At 46.1% G+C, this 27,080-nt stretch overlaps 1 protein-coding gene across 1 annotated transcript in view; it reads left to right on the top strand.

The window, feature by feature from the left end:
* The window catches only part of GPCPD1 (glycerophosphocholine phosphodiesterase 1), a 69,562-nt gene that overhangs the window by 27,961 nt on the left and 14,521 nt on the right, over window positions 1–27,080 (top strand). The window contains exons 5-15 of the mRNA XM_054383897.1: window positions 3,095–3,170; window positions 9,298–9,339; window positions 11,845–11,968; window positions 15,735–15,981; window positions 18,341–18,503; window positions 18,600–18,732; window positions 18,954–19,008; window positions 21,606–21,698; window positions 23,475–23,552; window positions 25,278–25,317; window positions 26,246–26,307. Coding sequence (XP_054239872.1) covers window positions 3,095–3,170; window positions 9,298–9,339; window positions 11,845–11,968; window positions 15,735–15,981; window positions 18,341–18,503; window positions 18,600–18,732; window positions 18,954–19,008; window positions 21,606–21,698; window positions 23,475–23,552; window positions 25,278–25,317; window positions 26,246–26,307 — 1,113 coding nt within the window. The remainder of the gene's footprint in view (window positions 1–3,094; window positions 3,171–9,297; window positions 9,340–11,844; window positions 11,969–15,734; window positions 15,982–18,340; window positions 18,504–18,599; window positions 18,733–18,953; window positions 19,009–21,605; window positions 21,699–23,474; window positions 23,553–25,277; window positions 25,318–26,245; window positions 26,308–27,080) is intronic.

Here is a 27,080-nt window from a genome sequence, read left to right as displayed (position 1 = left end):
TCCTTCTCCCTCTTCCTCCTTCTCCCTCTTCCTCCTTCTCCCTCTTCCTCCTTCTCCCTCTTCCTCCTTCTCCCTCTTCCTCCTTCTCCCTCTTCCTCCTTCTCCCTCTTCCTCCTTCTCCCTCTTCCTCCTTCTCCCTCTTCCTCCTTCTCCCTCTTCCTCCTTCTCCCCCCGTTCAAAAGGGACAGGGATCTGCTGGAGCACTGCCTGATGAGGAGAGGCTGAGAGCCCTGGGGCTGTTTAGTGTGGAGAGAAGAAGGCTGAGAGGGATCTGATCAATGTCTATCAATAGCTGAGTGCCCTGTGCTGGATTCTCTGGTCCTGCTCTGGCAGGGGGCTTGGACTGGAAGATTTCCAGAGGTCCCTTCCAACCCCTGACATCCTGTGAGCCTGTGAACTGAGGTCATGATCTGCTGTGAAGGGAGGAAGAAGAAAGTTCTCATAACTTTTTTTTTGTTAGAAATCTCTAAGAGTGATGGTTGTGGCAGCAGGTGAGATGAGCATTAAATTCAACCTGCCCTGCAGCAGGAATAAGCTGGCAGCAGTAACATCATTTGATTGATGTTTACCTGCATCCTATCAAAATATCACTGTAAGCATTGTCTGTTTTATTCTGGCCTGACCCTTCAGTATAGATGCTTCAAAATGCATTGGAGAAACTGAATTTGCTTTTAGCTGAGACTCACAGATCAAGTTCCACTTCCTGAGTGCTTCTAAAGTATTTGATGTTTGCTGTTCACTCCAGAAGCATAGCAGATGACATGTGTGGGATGCAGGTCAGGAAGTGCCATCTGCTGCTAAAGCATTTTTGGTGAATAAATTGTTATGGCACTATCCTTACAGTGCTGAGTTTAAAGCCTCTCTGGGTGGTGGTCTTGATCTGAAATCTATTTACAAAGACCTGAAGTGCTGGCACAAGTTGGCATTCAAGTATAGGTGACTCTGGCAAGAGGAGCAAGTCCTTTTGATGAGCAGAGAGACCCAAAGCACCAGAAGGAGAAGCTCTGCAGTGACTGGACCCAAGGCTTCTTATGGCTACCAGCAACAGCCATGCAGTGTGGAGGGAAACTTGTTGGGGTAACTGAGCTGGGAGTCAAACACAGAATCGTAGAATTGTCAGGGCTGGAAGGAACCTCAAGGGTCAGCCAGTTCCAACCTCCCTGCCACCTCATTCTAGATCAGATTGCTCACAGCCACATCCAGCCTGGCTGCAAAAACCTCCAGGGATGAGGCTGCCACCACCTCCCTGGGCAACCTCTGCCAGGCTCTCACCACCCTCATGGGGAAGAGCTTCTTCCTAACATCCAATCTGAATCTCCCCACTTCTTGTTTTGCTCCATTCCCCCCAGTCGTATCCCTCCCTGACACCCTCAAAAGTCCCTCCCCAGCTTTCTTGGAGCCCCCTTCAGATCTTGGAAGGTCTCCTGGGAGCCTTCTCCTCTCCAGACCAAGCAGCTCCAACTCTCTCAGTCTGTCTCCAGAGCTGAGCAGCTCCAGCCCTCTGCTCATCCTTGTGGCCATCTCCTTCCTCTTGTTAGCCAGTAGTTACCTGAAAGCTTTAACCTAGAAAGCTATTTCCAGCTGGAATTGCTCTGAAAGAAGAGAGTGAGTCCCTGTTCTGCCTGTGTGACCTTTGGCTGTATTTGTCATCAGATGTAGCCTTTGGAGGGACAGTAATTTGTTCTGCTTTTGATGAAAGAATCTGATCTGTTCCACTCCCAAACAGAACAGCCTTCAGGGGCTTCACTGCTGACTTGACTGGGTCAGGAAGGACCTCACCCTGCAAACTGTTAACTGGATGAGTAGGTGTTGAGTGATGTTGGGAATGAGAGAAAAGGAGGGGGAAAAAAACAAGGAAGGAAAGTAAATTTTGAGGGAGTTAGAACCCTAACCCTGCAACCTGGATGAATAGATGCTGAGTGCTGTTGGGAATGAGAGAAAAGAAGGAGGAAAAAACAAGGAAGGAAAAGGGAAAGAAGTAAATACTGAGGGATTTAGAACCCCAGCCCTGCAAGCTGTTAACATCCTGGATGAGTAGAGGCTGAGTGCTGTTGGGAATTAGAGGGAAAAAAAAAAAGGAAGGAAAAGACAAAAAGTAAATTTTGAGGGAGTTAAAACCTCAGCCCTGCAAACTGTTGACTGGATGAGTAGATGCTGAGTGCAGTTGGGAATGAGAGAAAAGAAGGAGGCAAAAACAAGGAAGGAAGAGGGAAAAAGTAAATTTGGAGGGATTTAGATCCCCAGCCTTGTAAACCGTTAACATCCTGGATGAGTAGGTGCTGAGTGCTGTTGGGAATGAGAGAAAAGGAGGGGAAGAAAAAACAAAAAGGAAAGAAAAGTAAATTTTGAGGGATTTAGAAGCCCACCCCTGCAAACTGTTGACTGGATGAGTAGATGCTGAGTGCAGTTGGGAATGAGAGAAAAGAAGGAGGAAAAAACAAGGAAGGAAGAGGGGGAAAAAGTAAATTTGGAGGGATTTAGAACCCCAGCCTTGCAAACCGTTAACATCCTGGATGAGTAGATGCTGAGTGCTGTTGGGAATGAGAGAAAAGGAGGGGAAGAAAAAACAAAAAGGAAAGAAAAGAAAAGTAAATTTTGAGGGATTTAGAAGCCCACCCCTGCCAGCATGCTGAATGAGTCCAGAGACACTGGGGGGGGGAGTTTGAAGCAAGTCCTGCAGAGTAGCTGTAAGCTGTGAAGATGTCATAATTCCATGTAACCTCTCCACCCTGTCAGCCTTTCTCACAAGCTTTGTCACCTGCAGGGTGCTGCAGGTAAGAAGCCAGCCTGATCTGTTTTGCTTTCTGTCTTCTTTCTTTTAATTTATTTTTTTTCCTCTTGTCTATCTTTCTCTCTGTCCCCCCCCCCCCCCCCACCCTCTCCAACACCTTCTCGTGGTTTGTTGTTTTGTTTTTTTTTTTTTCTCCTTTCTTTAAACCTATAAGGTTTAGCTCACAACCATCCCAAACAGCTGCACGGGGAGCGGAAAAAAAAAAAGAAAAGAATAATAATTTTTAAAAAATTAAAATAATTAATAAAAAAGTCAGATCTACCAAAAGAAATTATTGCAAGACATTTAACTTTTAAATTACAGACTATCGATGGTCCCTGCGAAGTCATAGTTCACACGTGGGAGACTCATCTACAACCACGATCAATTACCCCTTTAGGTATGGGCATCAACTGCATCTCTTTGAGGCATATGCATAAGGTTGCTGCTGTGCTGCACATTTGGTTCAGAGGGATGGATAATGCCAGTTGGGAGTTGTTGATGGCTTGGAGGTATAAAGCCTTGGGGGTTTAGTTTATCAATTATTATTAATCTAAAGACTTTTTTTTTTTTTTTTTTTTTGCACAACATGGGCCTTACTCTCAAAACAGCAGGAAGGGGCTTAAAAATGGAGTGGAGGTAGAATTCTTTGCTGCCATCCTTAAGATTATCTGTGTTGTTGATTTTTATTTGGGGATTTTTTTCTTGAGGGGGGAGGGGGATTGTTGTTGTGGTGGTTGGCTGGATGGATTGGGTTATTTTATTTTTAATAATTATTTTAATTATTTCATTATTATTTTATTTTAATTTTAAAATTATTTTTATTTTTATTACTATTATTAGTACATTAATTTTTATTATTACTAAATTTTAGATTTTTATTACTGTACTTTTATGACTTTTTGTTATGACTTCTAAGTATTATAACTTTTATTTTATTATTCTAATTACTATTTTATTATTGCTATTAGTTTATTGCTATTATTAGTACCATTATTTTTTATTCTAACTAAATTTTTGTTACTATTTTTGTTATTGCTATTATTAGTGCTATTGTGACTTTTTACTGTGACTTTTTACTGTGACTTTTTACTGTGACTTTTTACTGTGACTTTTTACTGTGACTTTTTTACTATGACTTTTTTACCATGACTTTTTTACCATGACTTTTTTACCATGACTTTTTTACCATGACTTTTTTACCATGACTTTTTTACCATGACTTTTTATTATATTTTGTATTATTATTTTATTGTGATTACCATTAGTTTATTACTATTATTAGTACCATTACTTTTTATTCTAACTAAATTTTTGTTACTATTTTTGTTATTGCTATTATTAGTGCTATTGTGACTTTTTACTATGACTTTTTACTATGACTTTTTATTATATTTTGTATTATTATTTTATTGTGATTACCATTAGTTTATTACTATTATTAGTACCATTATTTTTTATTATTACTAAATTTTAGATTTTTATTACTGTACTTTTATGACTTTTTGTTATGACTTCTAAGTATTATAATTTTTATTTTATTATTCTAATTACTATTTTATTATTACTATTAGTTTATTGCTATTATTAGTACCATTATTTTTATTCTAACTAAATTTTTGTTACTATTTTTGTTATTGCTATTATTAGTGCTATTGTGACTTTTTACTATGACTTTTTACTATGACTTTTTACTATGACTTTTTTACCATGACTTTTTTACCATGACTTTTTTACCATGACTTTTTTACCATGACTTTTTTACCATGACTTTTTTACCATGACTTTTTATTATATTTTGTATTATTATTTTATTGTGATTACCATTAGTTTATTACTATTATTAGTACCATTATTTTTTATTCTAACTAAATTTTTGTTACTATTTTTGTTATTGCTATTATTAGTGCTATTGTGACTTTTTACCATGACTTTTTACCATGACTTTTTACCATGACTTTTTTACCATGACTTTTTTACCATGACTTTTTTACCATGACTTTTTATTATATTTTGTATTATTATTTTATTGTGATTACCATTAGTTTATTACTATTATTAGTACCATTATTTTTTATTCTAACTAAATTTTTATTACTATTTTTATTATTGCTATTATTATTATGATTTTTATTATGATTTTTATTATTTATTATGACTTTTTATTATTTATTATAATTTTTATTATTATTCTAATGGTTGGTATTTTATTAGGATTACTATTTGTTTATTACTATTATTAGTACCATTATTTTTTATTCTAACTAAAGTTTTATTACTATTTTTATTATTGCTCTTATTAGTACTATTGTTACTTTTTATTATTACTTTTTATTATTATTTATTATTTCATTATTACTTTTTATTATTTTTATTATAACTTATTATTGTAATTATCATTTTATTATTATTTCATTGTTATTTTGCTTGGCTTTATTAGTTTGAAATCTTAACTATTTTCTGGAAGCTTAATGCTTTGAGACTAAGGTTCCTTTTCTTTTTATTGATTTTTTTTGTTGTGTGGTTTGTGTGTTTGGGGGTTGTTTTGGTTGGGATTTTTTTGGTTATTTTTCATTTGGTTTTATTCATTTGGAATTTTAACAGTTTTCTGGAAGCTTAATTCTTTGGGACTAAGGATCCATAATTTTTTTTTTACTTTTTTTGGGGTGTGTGTGTGTGTCATTTTTGGTGGTTTTATTTTATTATTTGGTTGGTTTCATTCATTTGGAATGTTAACAGTTTTCTGGAAGCTTAATTCTTTGAGACTAAGGATCCATATTTTTACTTTATTGATTTTTATGTTGGGGTTTTTGTTTGGGGTTTGTTTTGCTTGGTTTTTTTTTGTGTTATTTTTCTTTGTTTTTATTCAATTGGAATTTTAACAATTTTCTGGAAGCTTAATTCTTTGAGAATAAGGATCCATTTTTTTTTTCACCCTTTAAAAATTTATTTATTTTGGGGGGTTGTATATTTTTGTTTGATTTTTCTTGGTGGTGGTCTTGTTTTGTTATTTTATTATTATTTGATTGGTTGGTTTTATTAATTTGGAATTTCAACAACTTTCTGGAAGCTTAATTCTTTGGGACTAAGGATCCATATTTCAGTTTTTACCTTTTCAAATATATTTTTGGGGCATGTTGTTGTTGTTGTTTCAGGTTTTTATAGTTGGTTTTGTTTTATTTTTTTTTTATTATTATATGTTTGGGTTTTATTCACTTGGAATTTTAACAACTTTCTGGAAGCTTAATTCTTTGAGTCTAAGGATCCATTTTTTTTAACTTTATTTTGTGTGGGGTTTTGTTTGTTTTTTGTTTGTTTGTGGTGTTGTTGTTATTATTACTATTATTATTATTATTATTAATAATTTGGAATTTTAACAATTTTTCTGGAAGCTTTAAGTCTTTGAGACTAAGGACCCATATTTTTTTTTTACTTTATTTACTTATTTATTGATTTTTGTGTTGGGGTTTTTTGTTTGGGGTTGTTTTGTGGTTGATTTTGTGTGGAGGGGTTGTTGTTATTTTTTGTTTGTATTTATTCATTTGGAATGTTAACATTTTTCTAGAAGCTTAAATCATTGAAAGTAAGGATCTACACTGTTAATTTTTTTAAAACCTTTTAATTTAATTATTTGGTTTTAATTTTTGTCTTTTTTGTTGTTGGCTTTGCTTTATTTTTTATTGTTGTTGTTTGGATTTTATTCATTTGGAATCTTAACCTTTTTCTGGAAGCTTAATTCTTAGAGACTTAAGGATCTATATATTTTTTTAACCTATTTTTTGTTATTCCGTGGGGGTTTTTTTGTGTTTGGATCTTTTTGGTTGGTTTTGTTTTATAGTTTTAAAATAATAATAATAATTTAATTTAATAATTTTTAATGATTTAATTAATACTAATTTAATAATATTTAAAAATTATTTTGGTTAATTTAGTTTTTATTCACTTGGGCTTTTAACTGTTTTCTGGAAGCTTAGTTCTTTGAGATTAAGGGTCCATAATTTTTTTTCATTTTATTTTTTTAATGATTAGTTTTGCAGTGAGGATGTGGGGAGGGGGAGGAGGAGGGTTATGAATTCGCTGCTGTTTTGCTTCAACTACTATCTCACCAGGAGATTTTTTTTTTTAAAAGCAAAAAATTTTTGAGTTAGGCTTCTTTAAGTGAATGCTTCAATGAAAGCAGACCCCTGGCTGGGCTCATTTAGCCAGCAGTGCAGCAGAAATGCCTTTGGCTGGAAGGAAAGGTGGCTTGCAGATCTGCATGCAAGTTCCTCCTGCTTTCCTGAAGGATGGGGAGGGGGTGGGGGTGGGAAAAGCTTGTTTGGTTTGGGGTCTTTTTAAATGTTAAGTGACTGAAATAACCTTCAATGTGGCTTGTGATTTCCATCTCTGCTGCTGTGGGGTTGCATGGTTTGTGGCTGTCCTTTCTGTGATAGAAAAGGATCCTTTCCCTCTACTCTTAGGAATTCCTGTCTATTAAATACCTTCTGATGTGTTGGAAGACTGTCTGGTGTTAAAGCAACTTGGTTAGTCGTGGAGAGTTACTACCTACCCATGGTCACAGAGTTGTGTGTGTGTGTGTCCCCTCCTTCCCCCTTTTTATTGGATCAAGTTTTGTTAAACTTCACTTGAGTTAGCTGTGTTCCTGTAACAAGATCATGTTTCTGTATTTGTCACTAACCAGTTAGGGAAGCAGCCTCCTCCCCTCTGGCAAGGTCTAGATTTGCTCTCTGGATTTGGATGACATCAAAGGCTTAAAAGTGATTTGTTCGGATTTGGTTCGGGTTTGGTTTTTGGTTGGGGTTTCGTTGTTTGGTTTTTGGCAGGGGTTTGGTTTTTTTTGGTTGTTTGGGTTTTTTTGATTGGGTTTTTTTGGTTGGTTGGGTTTTTGGTTGGTTGGGTTTTCTGGTTGTTTGGGATTTTTTTGGTAGTTTGGTTTTTTTGGTTGTTGGTTTTCTGTTGTTGGGTTTTTTGGTTGTTGGATTTTGGTTGTTGGGTTTTTTGGTTGTTGGTTTTCTGTTGTTGGGTTTTTTGGTTGGTTGGGTTTTGGTTGTTGGGTTTTTTGGTTGGTTGGGTTTTGGTTGTTGGGTTTTTTGGTTGGTTGGGTTTTGGTTGTTGGGTTTTTTGGTTGGTTGGGTTTTGGTTGTTGGGTTTTTTGGTTGGTTGGGTTTTGGTTGTTGGGTTTTTTGGTTGTTGGGTTTTTTGGGTGTTGGGTTTTTTGGTTGTTGGGTTTTTTGGTTGTTGGGTTTTTTGGTTGTTGGGTTTTTTGGTTGTTGGGTTTTTTGGTTGTTGGGTTTTTTGGTTGTTGGGTTTTTTGGTTGTTGGGTGTTTTGGTTGTTGGGTGTTTTGGTTGTTGGGTGTTTTGGTTGTTGGGTTTTGGTTGTTGGGTGTTTTGGTTGTTGGGTGTTTTGGTTGTTGGGTTTTGGTTGTTGGGTTTTTTGGTTGTTGGGTTTTTGTTGTTGGGTGTTTTGGTTGGTTGGGTTTTTTGGTTGGTTGGGTTTTTTGGTTGGTTGGGTTTTTTGGTTGGTTGGGTTTTTTGGTTGGTGGGGTTGGTTGGCTTCTTGGTTGGTTGGCTTCTTGGTTGGTTGGCTTCTTGGTTGGTTGGCTGGGGTTTGGTTTGTTTCCCCCCCAGGTAATACTCAGTGCTTCATGAGGAGTCTTTGAGAAAACGCAGCAAACTCAGGATCCTAGCACTTGGCTGTTGTAATCCTAAATATCATTAGCTTGTGGTTATTCAAAACCTAATCCCACAAACAATGAGCCTGTGGTTATTAAAAGCTGAGGCTGCACAGGCCAGGCCCTGTGATTCTTCCTAGGGAGGAATGGGATGAGTGGCTGTAGAGACAAAAGGTTGTGAAGCTTTCTGTTTGAGAACAGTGTAGTGTGTTTAGACTGCTGCAGGTCAGTTGCTGCTGGGCAGTTTTACTTGGTGCCTAAAGATCCCAGCTCTTAAAACTTGGGAGAGGGCAAGGATGAAAGTTAAAGGTGAAATGAGTGTTAAAGTTAAAGGTGAAATGAGTGTTTTGAATATTTCCTCCTGGGCTGGGTTTCCTCCACAGAGGCAGACTAAGCTTTCACTATAGGTGTGCAGGACAGCTTCCTTGTCTGCTTGCAGGGAACTCAAAAGGGCTGTGCCTCTAACAAGAAAAGCACCTTAGATTCTAGCAGGAGAGAGAGAGAGCATCACAGAGTGCTGCAGCAAACTAAGGAGCTCTGCAGCCTTGCTTTTCTCAGCTCAGATTGCTTGAGGTGTAGAATATCATCTGGCATTCTGTGTGGTTGGTTTCTCTTCCAGAAACTAAGAAAAAGCCTAAATGGGGGTAAGGGGGTGGGGGAAAGCTTTATAGGAGATTGCAGTCAAGCTGCTTATTCTTTGTCTGGTTCTGGTTTTCTGCTTTTAGTTTTGTTTTGTGTTTTATTTTAATAAGTGGAAAAGTAGAATTAATTGAGCTTGACAACCCTTCTTTCTAATGTGAGCATTAATTAGTTTCTTTCATTCTTTCTTTTTCCCCCCTTCCTTTTAATTCTAGAAAATGAAATCACAATCGACGATGGATACTTTGGAATCCGTAGTAAGTGACATTTTTTGACCTCTCCTCTTTACCACATAGCTAATTTTAACCAGATTGTGGGAAAAAAAACATGGACAGGGATTGCCTGTGATGATTTTCTTTTTTTTTTTTTTTTCTTCTCTTTTTTGTTTTTCCCCCTACTTATGTAGTTAGTTTTGCATAAAGCATTTGTGAATTCACACCTGGGCTGTAATGCCTCTGCCAGGCTGCCAGGAAGAATTGGAATATCATAGAATCATTGAATGGTCTGGGTTGGAAGGGACCTCCAAAAGTCATCCTGTCTGACCTCCCTGCAGTCAGCAGGGACATCCTCCACTAGATCAGGTTGCCCAGCACCCTGTCCAGCCTCACCTTGAATATCTCCAGGGATGAGGCCTCAACCACCTCCCTGGGCAACCTGTTGCAGTGTTCCAGCAGCCTCCTGCTGCAGAACTTCTTCCTCACATCCAATCTCAATCTGCTCTGCTCTAGTTTGAAGTCATTGCCCCTGGTCCTGTCCCTGCAGGCCTTTGGGATCAGTCCCTCTGCAGCTTTCCTGTAGCATCCTTCAGGTCCTGGCAGGCTGCTGTTAGGTCTGCCTGGAGCCTTCTCTTCTCCAGGCTGAACACCCCCAGCTCCCTCAGCCTGTCCTCATAGCAGAGCTGCTCCAATCCCCTGAGCATTTTTGTGGCCTTCTTCTGGACCTTCTCCATCAAGTCCATGTCCTTCCTATACTCCAGAGCTACACACAGCACAGCAGGTGAGGTCTCACCAGAGCAAAGTGTCAGAATCACCTCTTGGATCTGCTGTCAGGGTGCTGGTCTTCAAGGTTGAAATTTGCCAACTCCAGCTCACAACTGTGTGTGTTTGTAGATACAGAACAGACTGCTGGATGTCTCTTCAAACCTAGCCCTAGGAAAAACTCCCCTGCCTAGAAAACACTGTCACTTACACTAAGGGTACTCAGCCTGCCTCTTCAGATAGACACAGATTTGCCAAAACCTCTCCTAAGCTCATGCCTCATGTCCTTGTGCCTGCATGTGTCTGCCTCAGGGCATTTCTAGCCCACCTCTCCGTAAATGCTCAATCCCTTGCCACCTAAAGTGGCTGTCATGTCTCATGCAACTCAAAGCTTTTCCGTTTTTCTTCCTGTTGTCAGCAAATGCTGGGCTTGGCTAGGAGCTCTTCACAGCTGCAGGGTCTGCTTCAGCATCTGCTCTGGCAGCCTGTATGTTCTGCTCATCCTGCTTGTGGCCTTGCCTTGTCCTGATGGTGAGGCTGAGGATTCTCCTCCATGCTTTTTTTCCATCATAGCTCTTGCTATATCCTGTCCTGACTTGGAATCATAGAATTGTTAGGGCTGGAAGGAGACCTCAAGGCTCATCCAGTTCCAACCCCCCTGCCATGGGCAGGGACACCTCACACCACAGCAGGTTGCTCACAGCCACATCCAGCCTGGCTGCAAAAACCTCCAGGGATGAGGCTTCCACCACCTCCCTGGGCAACCTCTGCCAGGCTCTCCCCACCCTCATGGGGAACAACTTCTTCCTAACATCCAATCTCAATCTCTCCACTTCTACTTTTGCTCCATTCCCCCCACTCCTATCACTCCCTGACCCCCTCAAAAGTCCCTCCCCAGCTTTCCTGGAGCCCTCTTCAGATCCTGGAAGGCCACCAGAAGGTCTCCTGGGATCCTTCTCCTCTCCAGCCTGCACAACCCCAACTCTCTCAGGCTGTCTCCAGAGCAGAGCAGCTCCAGCCCTCTGCTCATCCTGGCCCTTCTCTGGACACTTTCCAGCACCTCCAGATCATTTCTACACTGCTTTGCTGGCATTGATGATGATGAGTTAAGTCTCACTCCAAAAAGGAGTGAGGTGCTGGAGCAGGTCCAGAGAAGGGCAAGGAAGGTAGGGAAGGGTCTGGAGAAGAGGGCTGGGGAGGAGCAGCTGAGGGAGCTGGGGGTGTTTAGTGTGGAGAAGAGGAGGCTGAGGGGAGACCTCATTGCTCTCTACAGCTCCCTGAGAGGAGGCTGGAGCCAGGTGAGGGTTGGTCTCTTATTCCCAGGAATAAGTGATAGGAGGAGAGGAAATGGCCTCAAGTTGCCCCAGGGGAGGTTTAGGTCGGAGATTAGAGGAAACTTCTTAACTGAAAGGGTTCTCAAAGCCTGGCAGAGGCTGCCCAGGGAGGTGGCTGAATGCCTGTCCCTGGAGGTGTTTGAAAGAGGCAGAGCTGTGGTGCTGAGGGATGTGGTTTAGCCCCATCCTGGGCAGCTTGGTTGGATTAGATCTTAAAAGTGTTTTCCCACCAAACTAATGCTGTGGTTCTAAAAGCCAGCAGCCAATTCTGTCATCTCCTTTGGGTAGTTCATGGAAGACAGATGAGAGGATGCACTCAAGTGCTCTGGGAAATAGCACTGAGCAAGGCTGGTGATAAGGAGGGATGTTTGTCTTTGTGCTGTTGTGTGTTAAAGCCCCTGGGTTTCCCTAAAGTGAAGCTGTTAACCTTGTTTTGTGCTCTGTGTGCCAGATGGTATTGAAACAGTGGATGCTGGGTGGCTGACCTGTCAGACAGAGATCCGACTGCGGCTGCACTACTCTGAGAAACCACCTGTAGTCATCTCCAAGAAGAAGTTCAAAACATCAAGGTTTAGGTAAGAGCCTGCTCACATCTCCCTTTGCAACACAAGGGGTTCTTTATTTGTTTAAATTGATTTTAGCCTTTAAATGGATTTTGGTTTGTTAACAGTGGTATCCTTCTCAGGCCAGTTTTCCAGTCTTCAAGCACTTGGTTTGAATCTGGTGGTAACATTAAGTCAGTACTGTGCTTCACTTGCCTCATTTTGCTACTAAGGCACTGTCAGAATCACAGAAGCATTCAGGTTGGAAGAGCCCCTCAGGAGCACCAAGTCCAACCTCTGACCCTACCCTGCAAGGCTTACCCCTAAACCATAGCCCCAAGCACCACATCCAAACCACCTTGAAACACCTCCAGGCTTGGGGACTCCACCACCTCCCTGGGCAGCTCATCCCAGTGCCTGACCACTCTTGCTGGGAACAATTCTTCCTCCTGTGCAGTCTGCCCCTGCCCTGCTGCAGCTTGAGGCTGTTCCCTCTTGTTCTGTCACTAATCAGCTGGGAGAAGAGACCAGCACCAACCTCTCCACAACCTCCTTCCAGGCAGCTGGAGGGAGCCAGGAGGTCTCCCCTCAGCCTCCTCTCTTTCACACTACCCATCCCCAGCTCCTTCAGTCTCTCTCCATCAGATTTCTTCTCCAGGCCCTTCCCAGCTTCCTTGCCCTCCTCTGCCCTGGCTCCAGCACCTCCACATCTCTCTTGCACTGAGGAGCCCAAAGCTGGACCCAACACTGGAGCTGTGGCCTCCCCAGAGCTGAGTCCAAGAGGACAATCCCCTCCCTGCTCCTGCTGGACACAGCATTCCTGATGCCATCCAGGATGCCTTTGGCTCTCTTGGCCACCTGGGCACCCTGCTGGCTCCTCTTCAGCTGCTTGGCCATCAGCACCCCCAGGTCCCTTTCTGCCAGCAGCTTTCCAGCCACACTGCCCCAAGCCTGCAGCCTTGCTTGGGGTTGTTGTGGCCCAAGGTGAGGCTCTGGCACTTGGCCTTGTTGCAGCTCCTCCTGGTAACCTTGGCCATGGCTCCAATCTCTCCAAGTCCCTCTGCAGAGCCTGCTGCAGATCAACACTGCCACTTCACTTGGTGTCATGGGAGTTCCTTGTGTCCCGTAAGAGTTCCTTCTGTTCCAGCAAACAGTCAGAACCCTTCTAGTTTCCCTGCTGACTTCATAATACTTTCCAACTCTTGCCTTCCTGATTAGTTCCCAAGCTCTCAAGTCCCTGTAAAGCAGGTGTGGGAGCACAAGTGAAGCAGTTGGTAGCAGGCATCTTTCACAAATCCTTATTCCATACTGGCCTGGGTGTTTTGGAAGGAACTGAAGTGTTCTTCGGTATTTCTGCTGTGAATTTCAGAGAGTTTTCTTCTTTGTTCTTTATCCTTAACTTCTTAAAAAGAGTGGGATGGAAGCAGACCTTGGAGTGGAAAGGAGAAGGGAGAAGGCTTCTACGGTTTTGGTTTCTTAGTGCTTTTTCCTCCTTGGCCAAGTAAAGAGCTTTCTCCATGCACCGTTCATCTTCCAGTGGCATTACAGATTTTCAGTTGAGGCAGAGGTGGAGTCCCCAGCATTCTCTCCCCACTTCTGTTGCTGCTTAGCTGGGGTTTTACGTGCAGGAGTGTCTAAAACACAGCCGTAGAGTGGACTGACAGAAGTGGGGATCTTAGCCCTGATGTTTTGAGGCCTGCACTTTGGCCCTGAGTGTTTGATTTCCCTCTTCTCCTGAATTCCTGGTGCTTGGAGCTCACTCACTCTGATTTACAGCTCATTCAGTTAGCCTGGGAGTTACTTCTGTACTTCTGTTACTTCTGTACTGTGTGCCTTACTTGGAGCTGATGCTGAATTTTTGTAGTGTTTTTAATTCATTTTTATCCCCAAAGCCCCAACTCTTTTAATGAGGGGAAAGTTTAGTGACAATTCATCCTCACATCCTGTTCTCTAGAACTTTGCAGTCTTTCCTTGTGTCTTTTATAGCAGGCAGATAGGGAGAGGGAGAAATTCCTGAAGCCTAAAATCTCTGAAGCCTAATCCTTGTCTAAATGAGATGGTTGAAATCCAAACCTGATGAGAATCATCAACAGTTTGGGTGGGAAGGGACTTGCAAAGCTCATCCAGTCCAACCCCCTGCAGTCAGCAGGGACATCTTCCACTAGAGCAGGTTGCACAGAGCTTTGTTGACCCCGACCTTGAGTATTTTCAGGGGTGGGCCTTCAACTCCCAACCTGGGCAACCTGTTGCAGCGTTCCAGCAGCCTTATGGTGCAGGATTTGTTCCTCACATCCAACCCCAGCTGGATGCATTAGCTTAGATAATCTGTTTACCAGCTTCTGCCTCAACAGTTAGCTCAGCCTGGGGATTTTGTGTGCCTGTCACTTCCTATGGCAGTGCCATTTGTCAGGTTGGTGGAGAATCTTTTTTTTATGGGCATTGAGAATACAGCCTCAGTGCAAAGGTTTTCTGTGATTGTAATTGTGTCTTTGGGGTACAACTTCAGTTTTATTAATGAGTTGACATCCAACTAACTAAATGATAATCCTTTAGCCCCAGCAGCAGCTTAGATGATTCAGGAAGATTTGAATTACTCATAGGTGCTTCCATCACTGGCATCATTCATTGTGTGGTGAAGGTTTGCTCTCTGTAAACAGGAATTCTGAGTCCTTAACAGAGAGGCTGATCCTTCTCAGCCCAGGAGTTTTCAGAAATTGCATTGTCTTGAGGGACTTACTGATGCCTTCAGACTATCTGGTTTATGTCTGGCATACGTTTGTCTGCCTTAGCAGGGTGCCCACAGGCTTAGTTGTGTCTTAGCTGCCACCAGTGTTCAGGCACTGATCTGGAATTATTGCTGCTATTTGCAGTGCTGTTCATTAGCCTTTGGGCACTCTGGATGTCTCCAGGCTGCCTCCAGCCCTGCCCTGTAGAGAGAGGGAGAGAATGCTTGTGGTGTTTCCAGGCTGCCTACAGCCCTGTCCTATAGAGAGAGGTGGTGATGAGGGGAATCCTTATGGTGCCTCCAGGCTGCCTACAGCCCTGTCCTGTAGAGAGAGGTAGAGAATCCTTGTGGTGTGTCCAGGCTGCCTACAGCCCTGTCCTGTAGAGAGAGGTAGAGAATCCTTGTGGTGTGTCCAGGCTGCCTACATCCCTGTCCTGTAGAGAGAGATGGTGATGAGGGGAATCCTTGTGGTGTGTCCAGGCTGCCTACAGCCCTGTCCTATAGAGAGAGGTGGTGATGAGGGGAATCCTTATGGTGTGTCCAGGCTGCCTACAGCCCTGTCCTGTAGAGAGAGATGGTGAGAGGGAATCCTTGTGGTGTGTCCAGGCTGCCTACAGCCCTGTCCTGTAGAGAGAGATGGTGATGAGGGGAATCCTTGTGGTGTGTCCAGGCTGCCTACAGCCCTGTCCTGTAGAGAGAGATGGTGATGAGGGGAATCCTTGTGGTGTGTCCAGGCTGCCTACAGCCCTGTCCTGTAGAGAGAGATGGTGATGAGGAGATTTCTTGTGGAGTCTCCAGGCTGCCTACAGCCAGCCCTGTCTTGTAGAGAGAGGAAGAAAATCCTTGTGGAGTCTCCAGGCTGCCTGGAGCCCTGGCCTGTAAAGAAAGGTGGTGTTGAGGAGAATCCTTGTGGTGTGTCCAGGCTGCCTACAGCCCTGTGCTGTGAAGAGAGGTGGCGTTGAGGAGCATTGTAGTGTTCATGAGCTTCTCCTCCTGCTTCTTTCTGCTTCCTCAACGTTTTACAGAGCCTCTGCTGTGACTGAACCATTCGTTTTGCATTTCTTGCTTGAGCAGAGTAAAACTGACTCTAGAAGGCTTAGAGGAAGATGAGGATGACGAAGAGGGCCAAGAGAAAACATCCCCTACTGTCCCTCAGAAAATGGCCAACACTGTGGAGTTCTCCTTGATCAGCAACAACGAATACAAGTGCCGGCACTCGCAGCCCGACTGCGGCTACGCCCTGCAGCCGGACCGATGGATCGAGTACACCATCCAGACCATGGAGCCTGACAACCTGGAGCTCATCTTTGATTTCTTTGAGGTATGTCTCTTCAGGACTAAGCAGCAGCTCCAGGCTACCTCTGGGAGTTAGGCAGCAACCACGAAGGTCTCCCTTTTTGGGGTAGGGCTGGCGTGCCGGAGCTTCTGCACTTGGGGAGCTTCTGCGCTTCTCTGCTGGTTTGTGTCCTGGGATAGGCCAAGGGGCAATGGATGGAAACTGCAGCACAGGAGATTCCACCTCAAGAGGAGGAGGAACTTCTTCCCTGGGAGGGTCCCAGAGGCCTGGAGCAGGCTGCCCAGAGAGGTTGTGGAGTCTCCTTCTCTGGAGCCTTCGCAGCCCTGTCTGGATGTGTTCCTGAGTGCCCTGTGCAGGACACCTCTCAACTAGCCCAGGCTGCTCAAGGCCTCATCCAGCCTGGCCTTGAACACCCCCAGGGAGGAGGCTGCCACAGCCTCCCTGGGCAGCCTGTGCCAGACTCTCACCACCCTCACCCTGAAGAACTTCTCCCTCAGCTCCAGTCTAACCCTGCTCTGCCTCAGCTTCAAACCATTCCCCCTTGGCCTGGCTCCAGACACCCTCAGCAAAAGTCCCTCTGCAGCCTTCCTGCAGGATCCCTTCAGCTATTGCAAGGCAGCTCTGAGGTCCCCCTGGAGCCTTCTCTTCTCCAGACTGAACACCCCCAGCTCCCTCAGCCTGGCCTCACAGCAGAGCTGCTTCAGCCCTTGGAGCATCTTTTTCTAATCCTCATCTGGCCTCACTCCAACAGTTTTATGTCTTTTTTCTGCTGAGGGCACCAGAACTGGAGGCAGTGTTTGACATGGAATGGCACCAGAGGAAGATAAAGATGACTTAGGCTTTTAATTCCAGACTTGACTATGGTCAAGTGCATGTTCTGCATATTAGCTGCCCTGCTCTGTCCCTGCAGAGGAGTACAAAGGGTTTTTTTAATGTATACATTACTCCCCTTCATCTTTGTTCTAAAGGTGACTTGGGATTTTCAAAGGACAGACTATTCCACACATGCAGTTTTGATCTGAAAAGCTTACCAAATCCAAGAGGTTTCAAAGACAATGCCCCCCTGGGGCATCCACAACCACTCTGTCCATTGTCTTTGAAAACTCTTGTCTTCCAGGACAGGTTGGATGAGGCTTTGAGCAATCAACTCTACTTGAAAGTCATCCCTGCCCCTGGTAGGGGGGGTTGGAGTAGATGATCTCTGAGGTCCCTTTCAGTGTAAGCCATGCTAGAACTGGTTTCCATCAACAGTTTCTTCTTCCTCACAGTGATCTTTTTGTTCAATATCCTTATCAGTGACCTGGCTGAGGGCATTGAGAGTCCCCTCAGCAAGTTCCTGATGATACCAAACTGGGGGTGCTGGCTGACACCCCTCAGGCTGTGCTGCCATCCAGTGAGAGCTGGACAGGCTGAGAGCTGGCTGCAGGCAAACCTCATGAGGTTCAATAAGGACAAGTGCAGGGTCCTGCATCTGGGGAGAAATAACAGCAGGCACCAGGACAGGTTAGAGGCTGCCCTGCTGGAGAGCAGCTCCATGGAGAAAGACCTTGGAGTGCTGGTGGGCAGCAAGTTCTGCATGGGACAGCAATGTGCCCTGGTGGCCAAGAGAGCCAATGGGATCCTGGGGGGCAGCAAGAAAGGTGTCCAGCAGGGCTGGTGAAGTTCTTCTACCTCTCCACTCTGCCCTGGTGAGACCACCCCTGGAATGCTGTGTCCAGTTCTGGGCTCCCCAGGTCAAGAGAGACAGAGACCTGCTGGAGAGAGTCCAACAGAGAGCCAGGAGGATGATTTGGGGACTTGAGCATCTCCCCTGTGAAGAGAGACTGAGAGCCCTGGGGGTGTTTAGTGTGGAGAGGAGAAGGCTGAGAGGGATCTGATCAATGTCTATCAATAGCTGAGGGCTGGGGGTCAAGTGGAGGGGGCCAGGCTCTTTTGGGGGGTTCCCAGTGATAAGCCAAGGAACAATGGGTTCAAACTCAAACACAGAAGATTTCAGCTCAACATGAGGAGAAACTTCTTTGGTGTGAGGGTGACAGAGCCCTGGAGCAGGCTGCCCAGGGGGGTTGTGGAGTCTCCTTCTCTGGAGAATTTGCAAACCCACCTGGATGCATTCCTGTATGGACTACCCTAAGTGATGCTGCTCTGGTAGGGGATTGGACCTGATGATCCTCTGCTATACTGTGAGACTGTGAGACTGTGATTCACATCACACTGCTGCATGAAAACAATATTTTAGCCCAAAAGGAGCATTTCCTGTAAACAGGAGAAATTTCTGTTGCCTCACTTGCCTGTCTGGATCTTCCTAAGGAGCAAAGAGTCTGTTTGGAGTTATCATCTGCATATATAACAGCAGGTGTTCTGGGTTTTCTTCTCCTTTCTTCAGGAAGATTTAAGTGAGAAGGTAGTGCAAGGCGACGTGCTCCCGGGTCACGTAGGCTCTGCCTGCCTCCTGTCGTCCACGATCGCAGAGCTGGGCAAGAGTGCTGGAATTCTGACACTTGCTATCATGAGCAGAAATCCAAGGAAGACAATTGGAAAAGTTAGAGGTATAGTTGCTGCAAAGAGCTGTAGCTGACTTTGCTGGAGGTCACCCCTTGCCCAGTGACACCTGGAGCCTTGGGTGGTGTTTTTCTCTTTTGCAGTGGACTACATCATCATTAAGCCGATCCAGGGCTACACTTGTGACATGAAGGCTTCCTATGCTAAATACTGGAAACCAAGAACAACTCTAGATGTTGGACATAGAGGAGCAGGAAATTCTACCACAACAGCTAAGTAAGTTCCTTTGCACCTTCAGCTGGATGTGTGTGGAGGGGGGGAGGGATTGTGTTTACTTTCATTGCTGTCAGTCGAGGAAGCAGTTGTAAAAGCTCCAAGCCATGATGATTTAGGTCAGTTCAGATGTGGGTGTTGCCTACAGCAATGACCTCTGTGTGTGTGTGGTGTTTGTGCAGTGCTGCAGCTAACCAAGCCCTTTCTCCTGGCTGTTGTTGCAGGCTGGCTAAAGTTCAAGAGAACACTATTGCCTCTCTGAGGAACGCTGCCAGTCACGTATGTACGCACGTCTGCACCTGGATGTGCCTGGCCAGTTAAACCTGGCCTGGCTTCTGTGCTTAGCTTCCCTGATTCAGTAGATGAATGGTAATTGCACTGACAAAATGAAAACCACTGCAGCAGGTCACTGGGGAAAAGACCTGGGAGAGAGGGATTAAAAACAGAGCTAGAGCAGGCTCTCATTCTCAAGTTCCTCACATCTGCAGCAGGGCAGGGAGGCTCTGCAGAGGGACTTGGAGAGATTGGAGCCATGGCCAAGGTTACCAGGAGGAGCTGCAACAAAGCCAAGTGCCAGGGCCTGACCTTGGGCCACAACAACCCCAAGCAAGGCTGCAGGCTTGGGGCAGTGTGGCTGGAAAGCTGCTGGCAGAAAGGGACCTGGGGGTGCTGATGGCCAAGCAGCTGAAGAGGAGCCAGCAGTGTGCCCAGGTGGCCAAGGGAGCCAAAGGCATCCTGGATGGCATCAGGAATGCTGTGTCCAGCAGGAGCAGGGAGGGGATTGTCCTCTTGGACTCAGCTCTGGGGAGGCCACAGCTCCAGTGTTGGGTCCAGCTTTGGGCTCCTCAGTGCAAGAGAGATGTGGAGGTGCTGGAGCCAGGGCAGAGGAGGGCAAGGAAGCTGGGAAGGGCCTGGAGAAGAAATCTGATGGAGAGAGACTGAAGGAGCTGGGGATGGGTAGTGTGAAAGAGAGGAGGCTGAGGGGAGACCTCCTGGCTCCCTCCAGCTGCCTGGAAGGAGGTTGTGGAGAGGTTGGTGCTGGTCTCTTCTCCCAGCTGATTAGTGACAGAACAAGAGGGAACAGCCTCAAGCTGCAGCAGGGCAGGGGCAGAATGCACAGGAGGAAGAATTGTTCCCAGCAAGAGTGGTCAGGCACTGGGATGAGCTGCACAGGGAGGTGGTGGAGTCCCCAAGCCTGGAGGTGTTTCAGGGTGGTTTGGGGCTATGGTTTAGGGGTGAGCCTTGCAGGGTAGGGGCAGTGGTTGGACTTGGTGCTCCTGAGGGGCTCTTCCAACCTGAATGTCTCTGTGATTGTGTGGAAAAAAAAAAAACCCAAGCTTCCATCTAATATGTTCTGGTCATGTTCTGATACAGTGAAAAACTAGTCCGAACCCTGCAGAGACATAGGGCTGGAGTAATTTTGGACAAATGAATAAAGTTCTGGCTCTGCTTGAGTCTGTCAGCATGCTCTGAGGTGGCAGAGATCTTGCTCTGTCACTGCTGAGTCTCTACAATCCATGTCCCCAAATGAGACTTGGGAGCTCAGCTGGTAGAACAAAACTGTCCTTTGGTTCAGTCTTTGCTACAAGGAAGGGTTGGAGTCCCTAGATGAGACTCAGTTTGGGAGACAGGTGGCTTCAGGTGCTTACTTCTGTTGCTGAGGTGGTCACTTCTATTCCTTCCAGTGATCTCAGTCATTGAAATGAGCTGTGATAAGGCTGATCCAGACTGCTGAATGAGGCACTGCAGCAGGCTCACCCAAGTCAGAAGCACATGCAGAGGTTCCTTGTCTAGCTCCTGTTTTCACAGTGGAGAGCTGTGATTATAGCCACTTAAAGATCACAGAATGGGAGGGGTTGGAAGGGACCTGTGGAGATGGAGTCCAGCCCCCCTGCTAGAACAGGATCACTTACGAGAGGTGGCACGGGAATGCCTCTGGGCACATTTGGAATCTCTGTAGAGGAGACCCCACAACCTCTCAGGGCAGCCTGGTCCAGGGCTCTGGCACCTTCAGAGGGAAGAATTTTTTTACCTGAAGTGAAACCTCCTGGGTTGCAGTTTGTGTCCATTGCCCCTTGTACTGGCACTGGGCACCACCCCAGCCTCTTGCCCCTGATGCTTTATCTGTTGATTAGTGTTGATGAGATTCCCCTCTAGGGCTGCTCTTCTCCAGGCACAACAGCCCCAGGGCTGTCAGCCTTGCCTCCTCACAGAGATGCTTTAGGCCCCTCAGCATCTTTGTAGTCTACACTGGACTCTCTCCTGTCCCCCCAGAACTGGACACACCACTCTAGAAGAGGCCTCAGCAGGGCAGAGTAGAGGTGGAGGAGAGCTGCCCTCAACCTGCTGGCCACACTCTTCTTCATGCCCCCCAGAATGCCATTGGCCTTCTTGACCACAAGAACAAGGCTGGAACAAGATGACCTTTAAGGTCTCTTCCAACCCAAACCATTCTATGATGACTCCAGAAGCTCCAGAACATCTCCCTAAACCTTTGCAGTCCCTTTTCTCTTGGTGAGGTTGTGGGGAGGAGGGAGAAAGCACCCTGCAAAAGGCATCTGTGTTAAGAAAAGTCATCTTAAGCTTTCTCAGATCAAGCTCACAATATTTGAATGTTCCTTAGAGGGCTTGTAAGGGGAAGCAAGCCGTAGAGATCAGAGGTGCATCGTGGGCATTGAAATACTTTCTTTTCTGTTTCTTTCTCTTTTCTAAGCCATTGCTGACTGTGACTTAACTTGTGACAGCCAGCTGCAGTCAGCTTCTGGTTGGTGTGCTGGAGCTGTGAATGCCTGGCAGCTTGTCTGCAGTTTTGGAGCCCTTGTGCCTCACCAGCTAATGGGGTTTGGTGCCTTCTTTGTGCCTTTCCTTTTGTTTAGGGAGCAGCATATGTGGAGTTTGATGTTCATCTCTCTAAAGATCACGTGCCTATCGTGTACCATGACCTCACCTGCTGCATGGCCATGAAGAAGGTAAGGAAGGCTTCTCTCTGTATTGCATGTTCACGTGTCAGCACTCCAGAAAATGAAATGCCAAGCTGTCCCAGAAGCAGTTCTGGGCACTCAAGGGATGCAGTGGGAATCAAAAGGCAGCGTTACTGTGTGCATCAAGAAGAGCAGGGAAGCTGAGTGTCTTTTGCTGCTGTAGCAAGAGGATGTCAGAGGCATGGGTTGGGACTCTGCAGGCCTGCAACTCTGCTGCAATTAGTTGCCAACTCTGTAGGCTGTAAGAGTAGGAGCTTCTGGTTGGTTTCTGATTCTCAGCCTGGCTGATACTGAAATGTAAGCTCCCCTTGAGCAGTTAGGTACTTAGAAAAGCTCTTCAAGTCAACCCAAAGCCTGTCTTGTTTGGTATCCCAGGAGTGGCCAGGTGATGGAGAACAGAAAAGGGGAACAAAGCAAGGATCTCCTTCACATAGGGAGCTGATTAGCCACAGGTGAACAAGGATCTCCTTCACTTAGGGAGCTGTTTAGCCACAGGTGAACAAGGATCTCCTTCACTTAGGGAGCTGATTAGCCACAGGTGAACAAGGATCTCCTTCACTTAGGGAGCTGATTAGCCACAGGTGAACAAGGATCTCCTTCACTTAGGGAGCTGATTAGCCACAGGTGAACAAGGATCTCCTTCACTTAGGGAGCTGATTAGCCACAAATGGCTTGGCTTCCAGTAGCTTTTGTAGGTCTCTGTTTAGCTCATTTTTCACTTCCCCATTTTGCTCTGTCCTTTAACTGTGAGTTAAACAACAGACTTCCTGCCTTGTTGGGACAGCAAGTGAGGGTGGAGAGCTGCTTGGTGGAACAGAAGGAAAGGAGTTTGGACAGAGGTTCTGGGAGTGGATAATGGCTCTTGAAAGCAAATGTTTTCTTTTCTTTGGTTAGCACATGAAGTTGCAGTTGGTCTCTGCTCTGTTGTAGTTTTCTTCCATGCTAGTCCTGGCAGTGCAAACAAAGGCAGCATGGCAGAGGGGACTGCCACAGGAGTTCTCTTTCTTGTTGGCCCTGCGTCTGTGCCATCAAAGTCACATCCATTTTGATCCTGCAGTTTGTAAGGAGGTTGGGTTTGAACCATGGTGGGCATGAAACTGGACTGAGGGAAATGCATGTTGAGTGTCAATACCTCAGTGTTGGCTTGTGGAGGAAAAATGCCTTCCTAGTGAGGAGCAGACTGACAGGATGGTTTGGACAGGAAACATTTTTATGTCAGGAGACTTGTCTCTCAGTCTGAGATGCTGGCTAGGCTATGACAAGCTGAGTGGCCTTGGTGTGGTTTGTAATCCATTGCCTTGCTGGCAACCCTTTTTTTTCCCTGAACTGGTTGATTGATGAGGAGATCACAGGCTGGATGTGGCTGTGAGCAACCTGCTGGAGTGTGAGGTGTCCCTGCCCAAGGCAGGGGGGGTGGAACTGGATGAGCCTTGAGGTCCCTTCCAACCCTGACAGTTCTGTGATTTTTTTTTTTTTTTTTTAAGCAATGTGCTAACCTCTTCTGAAGAAGAAGCTTTGCCCAAAGCCTCTAGGCTTGGGGGGAAGACCAAATGCTGTTTCTATCACGTTGACACCATCTGTTGTATGCTTCTGCATTGCCTCTGTTGCCTTCTGGCAACTTGATCCTCTTGCTTGGCTTGCCATAGCACTTGTGTCTTAATCAGGAAAAGAGAAAAAGCTGCCTTTGATGCCCCCACTTGAAAAGCACAGAGGCTCTTGTTGCTGTTTTCAGTGATGCTTAATTTGTGTTCTTTCCCTTCAAAGAAACTGGACACAGAACCTTTGGAACTGTTTGAGATTGCAGTCAAAGAACTCACATTTGATCAGCTGCAGCTGCTGAAGGTATTGTGACTTTGGCCACTCTGATCTCCTGTGTGAGCAATTTCAAGCCATGGATGGAAGCTTTCAATGCTGATTTTCTTGTTGCAGTAACTTGTTGCTAGTGGGAGAGAACAGAGGGGTTGAAAACTGTACAAGGAGAACTCATTCCAAGAGCAGTATTTTTGCACCATCTTTGCAACTTGAGTGCATGTTGTTGCTTGTCTCCCCCAAAAGCTGCTCTGCAAACTTGTGCAGATCCACATCATTGTGCTAACAACACTGATTAGGGCCACTGGCAGTGGTGCTAAGGCAGTGCTGTGCAGTCTTTGAAGCAGAAATGTCTGTCACAGTCTGCCTAATGTTCAGCTGTTTCCCTCTCATCAAGGGGGATCCACAGTTCATAGAACTGTTTTGATTGGAAAAGCTCTTTCAGCTCATCCAGCCCCACCAGTCTCTAACTCTGCCAGGGCTGGGGCTGAACCATGGCCCTCAGCACCACAGCTCTGCCTCTTGCAAACACAGTAGATGTTGATCTGCACTTGGGAGGTACATTTGCTGTTGGAGCAATATGCTGTTTGACTGAGTCCAGGGGAGGGCACAAGGATGATCCCAGGGCTGGAGCAGCTCTGCTGTGAGGCCAGGCTGAGGGAGCTGGGGGTGTGCAGCCTGGAGAGGAGAAGGCTCCAGGGGGACCTCAGAGCTGCCTTGCAATAGCTGAAGGGATCCTGCAGGAAGGCTGCAGAGGGACTTTTGCTGAGGGTGTCTGGAGACAGGCCAAGGGGGAATGGTTTGAAGCTGAGGCAGAGCAGGGTCAGACTGGAGCTGAGGGGGAAGTTCTGCAGGGTGAGGGTGGTGAGACTCTGGCACAGGCTGCCCAGGGAGGCTGTGGCTGCCTCCTGCCTGGGGGTGTTCAAGGCCAGGTTGGATGAGGCCTTGGGCAGCCTGTGCTGGTGGGAGGTGTCCCTGGGCATGGCAGGGGGTTGGAACTGGATGAGCTCTGAGGTCCCTTCAAACCTGAGCCATTCTGGGATCCTGTGTGGAGGTGTGGAAGGGTCCATGCTTCAATGGCATGGATTGGTCAGCCTGGCTAGCACTAATTGATTGGGTTTATTTAACTGGGTCTCACTGTCTGCCAAACAGAAGTGCCCTGCCTACAAAAAGGGGAGTCAGGGAATGAGACTGGGCCACTGGAGACCCAGGTAGATACCTGTCCTCAGTCAAGGAAGCACCTGGCTGGTTCAAGAACTCTATTTTAACTTAAAATTACTTGGTCTGCCCTTTTATTTCTTTTTGTGGAGCTAGAATTGGAGTGGCAGGAGGGAACTGTCCCAGGGCCTGGCCCCATTCTGTCGCAGGACAAAGCTCTTTGTCTGTACTTGGTTGGAAACACTGAGTCTGACAGCTGACAGAGGAGGGTTGGATGAGCAGCTTGGATGATCAGACTTCTCCACATCTTCATATTGCATTATATTGTGGATCTTGCTGCCTTTGAATGTGTTTCCTGAATTTTCAGTATGAACTTTTCCTTTGGTTTGGGGTTTTTTTGGTTTTGCATTTTCAAGCTGGAAAGCAAACAGCACCATGTGCTAGGATTTCCTCTTGGCTTCTGACACATGACTGAAGCTGAGCTTAAAAACACTTCCTGAGGCACATCAGTCAATGTTTTAGCTGCAGGAAGATCTCTGTGGGGGAAATATTTGTTAATTTGACTCTTTTTTTTTTTTTCTTTTCCCCAATGCTCTCTAGCTGGCTCATGTGACTGCCCTGAAGGTGAAGGATCACAATGGTAGGTACCCATTTCCCACAGCCTGCAGGCTGATGGATGGCCCTCTCAGAATGGATGTTCTGGGGCTACTTCTAGTTCTAGTCATGGCTGGCTTCACTGGGAATGTTTCTAACTGCTCTTGGGCTTCCTTTTCAAGTTCTATGTGCTGTAGAGTTCTTTGCTGGGAAGTGAAGACCTGGATGAGAGTGACTTCCCTGGGAAGAGGGGAAGGAGGAAGAAAGTGGGGGCAAGAGAGGCAGGAGGAGGAAGGTGGGGGCAGGAGGAGGAAGGTGGGGGCAGGAGGAGGAAGGTGGGGGCAGGAGGAGGAAGGAGGGGGCAGGAGGAGGAAGGAGGGGGCAGGAGGAGGAAGGTGGGGGCAGGAGGAGGAAGGTGGGGGCAGGAGGAGGAAGGAGGGGGCAGGAGGAGGAAGGAGGGGGCAGGAGGGAGGTAGGTGGGGCAGGAGGGAGGAAGATGGATGCATAGATAAATAGATTCTTGTGACACTCATAACAGTTGCCACTGATGTTTCTGTTTTATACTACTTTAAATATAAATTTTTTGACAGCTCCTTAGAATTGTGGCCAACAGCTTAGGGAAGTGCTGTGGGCTGTCTTACTGGTGCCCTAACCTTCTGGCCTTCAACTGTCCCCTTGAGAGGGACAGCAAAATGGCTCAGCCACCCTGTGGCAAAGATGGAGCCTTGGCAGGCAGGGCTGCTGCCACTGGCTGGGATGGAATGACTGAACCGATGAGGTGTGGGAGAAGCTGTTGCTGATGAGCAGCCTGGCAAAGCATTCCAGAAACTGCCATCAGCATAGCAGGAGAATGTCAGTGGTAGAGGGAAGGCTCCTTCAAGGCTGTGAGATTCTGAGCCACTCTTTTTTTTCTTCTTGCTGGGATTAGCAGTGCTGCCATGGCTTTGGATTCAATATTTTGTGTTTCTTTTCAGCATCTTTCAAAGAGGAAGAAAACTCTGCTTTTGAGACTCAGCCATTTCCTTCTCTGCAAAGGGTAAGCAGTGAAGGGGGAGCAGGAGAAGTGCTGGAAGATGAAGACATGCCCTTTGCTTTCAGCATTGCACACCTAGCAAAGGACTGTGGCCAGCCCAGCACTGATCCCTGGTGGCCAGTCACTAGTGGTGGCTCCCTGGTGTCAGTGTTGGGTCCCATCTTGTTCAATATCTTTATTGATGATCTGGATGAGGAGATAGAGACCACCATTAGTAAGTTTACAGGTGACACCAAGTTGGGGGCAAGTCTGGATCTGTTAGAGGGCAGGAGGGCTCTGCAGAGGGACCTAGACAGGCTGGACAGATGGGCAGAGCCCAACAGGATGGCATTCAACAAATCCAAGTGCTGGGAGCTGCACTTTGGCCACAACAACCCCAAGCAGTGCTACAGGCTGGGGACAGAGTGGCTGAGAGCAGCCAGGCAGAGAGGGACCTGGGGGTGCTGGGTGACAGCAGCTGAACAGGAGCCAGCAGTGTGCCCAGCTGGCCAAGAAGGCCAATGGCATCCTGGCCTGCATCAGGAACAGTGTGGCCAGCAGGAGCAGGGAAGTCATCCTGCCCTGTGCTCAGCACTGCTCAGCCCACACCTTGAGTGCTGTGTCCAGTTCTGGGCTCCTCAATTCAAGAGAGATGTTGAGATGCTGGAAGGTGTCCAGAGAAGGGCAGCAAGGCTGGGGAGGGGTCTGGAGCACAGCCCTGTGAGGAGAGGCTGAGGGAGCTGGGGGTGTTTAGCCTGGAGAAGAGGAGGCTCAGGGCAGACCTCATTGCTCTCTAC

The sequence above is a fragment of the Indicator indicator genome, chromosome 9, assembly GCF_027791375.1.
Source record: "Indicator indicator isolate 239-I01 chromosome 9, UM_Iind_1.1, whole genome shotgun sequence".
In the NCBI taxonomy this organism is placed as follows: Eukaryota; Metazoa; Chordata; class Aves; order Piciformes; family Indicatoridae; genus Indicator; species Indicator indicator.
This window is presented reverse-complemented; position numbering and strand designations above follow the sequence as displayed.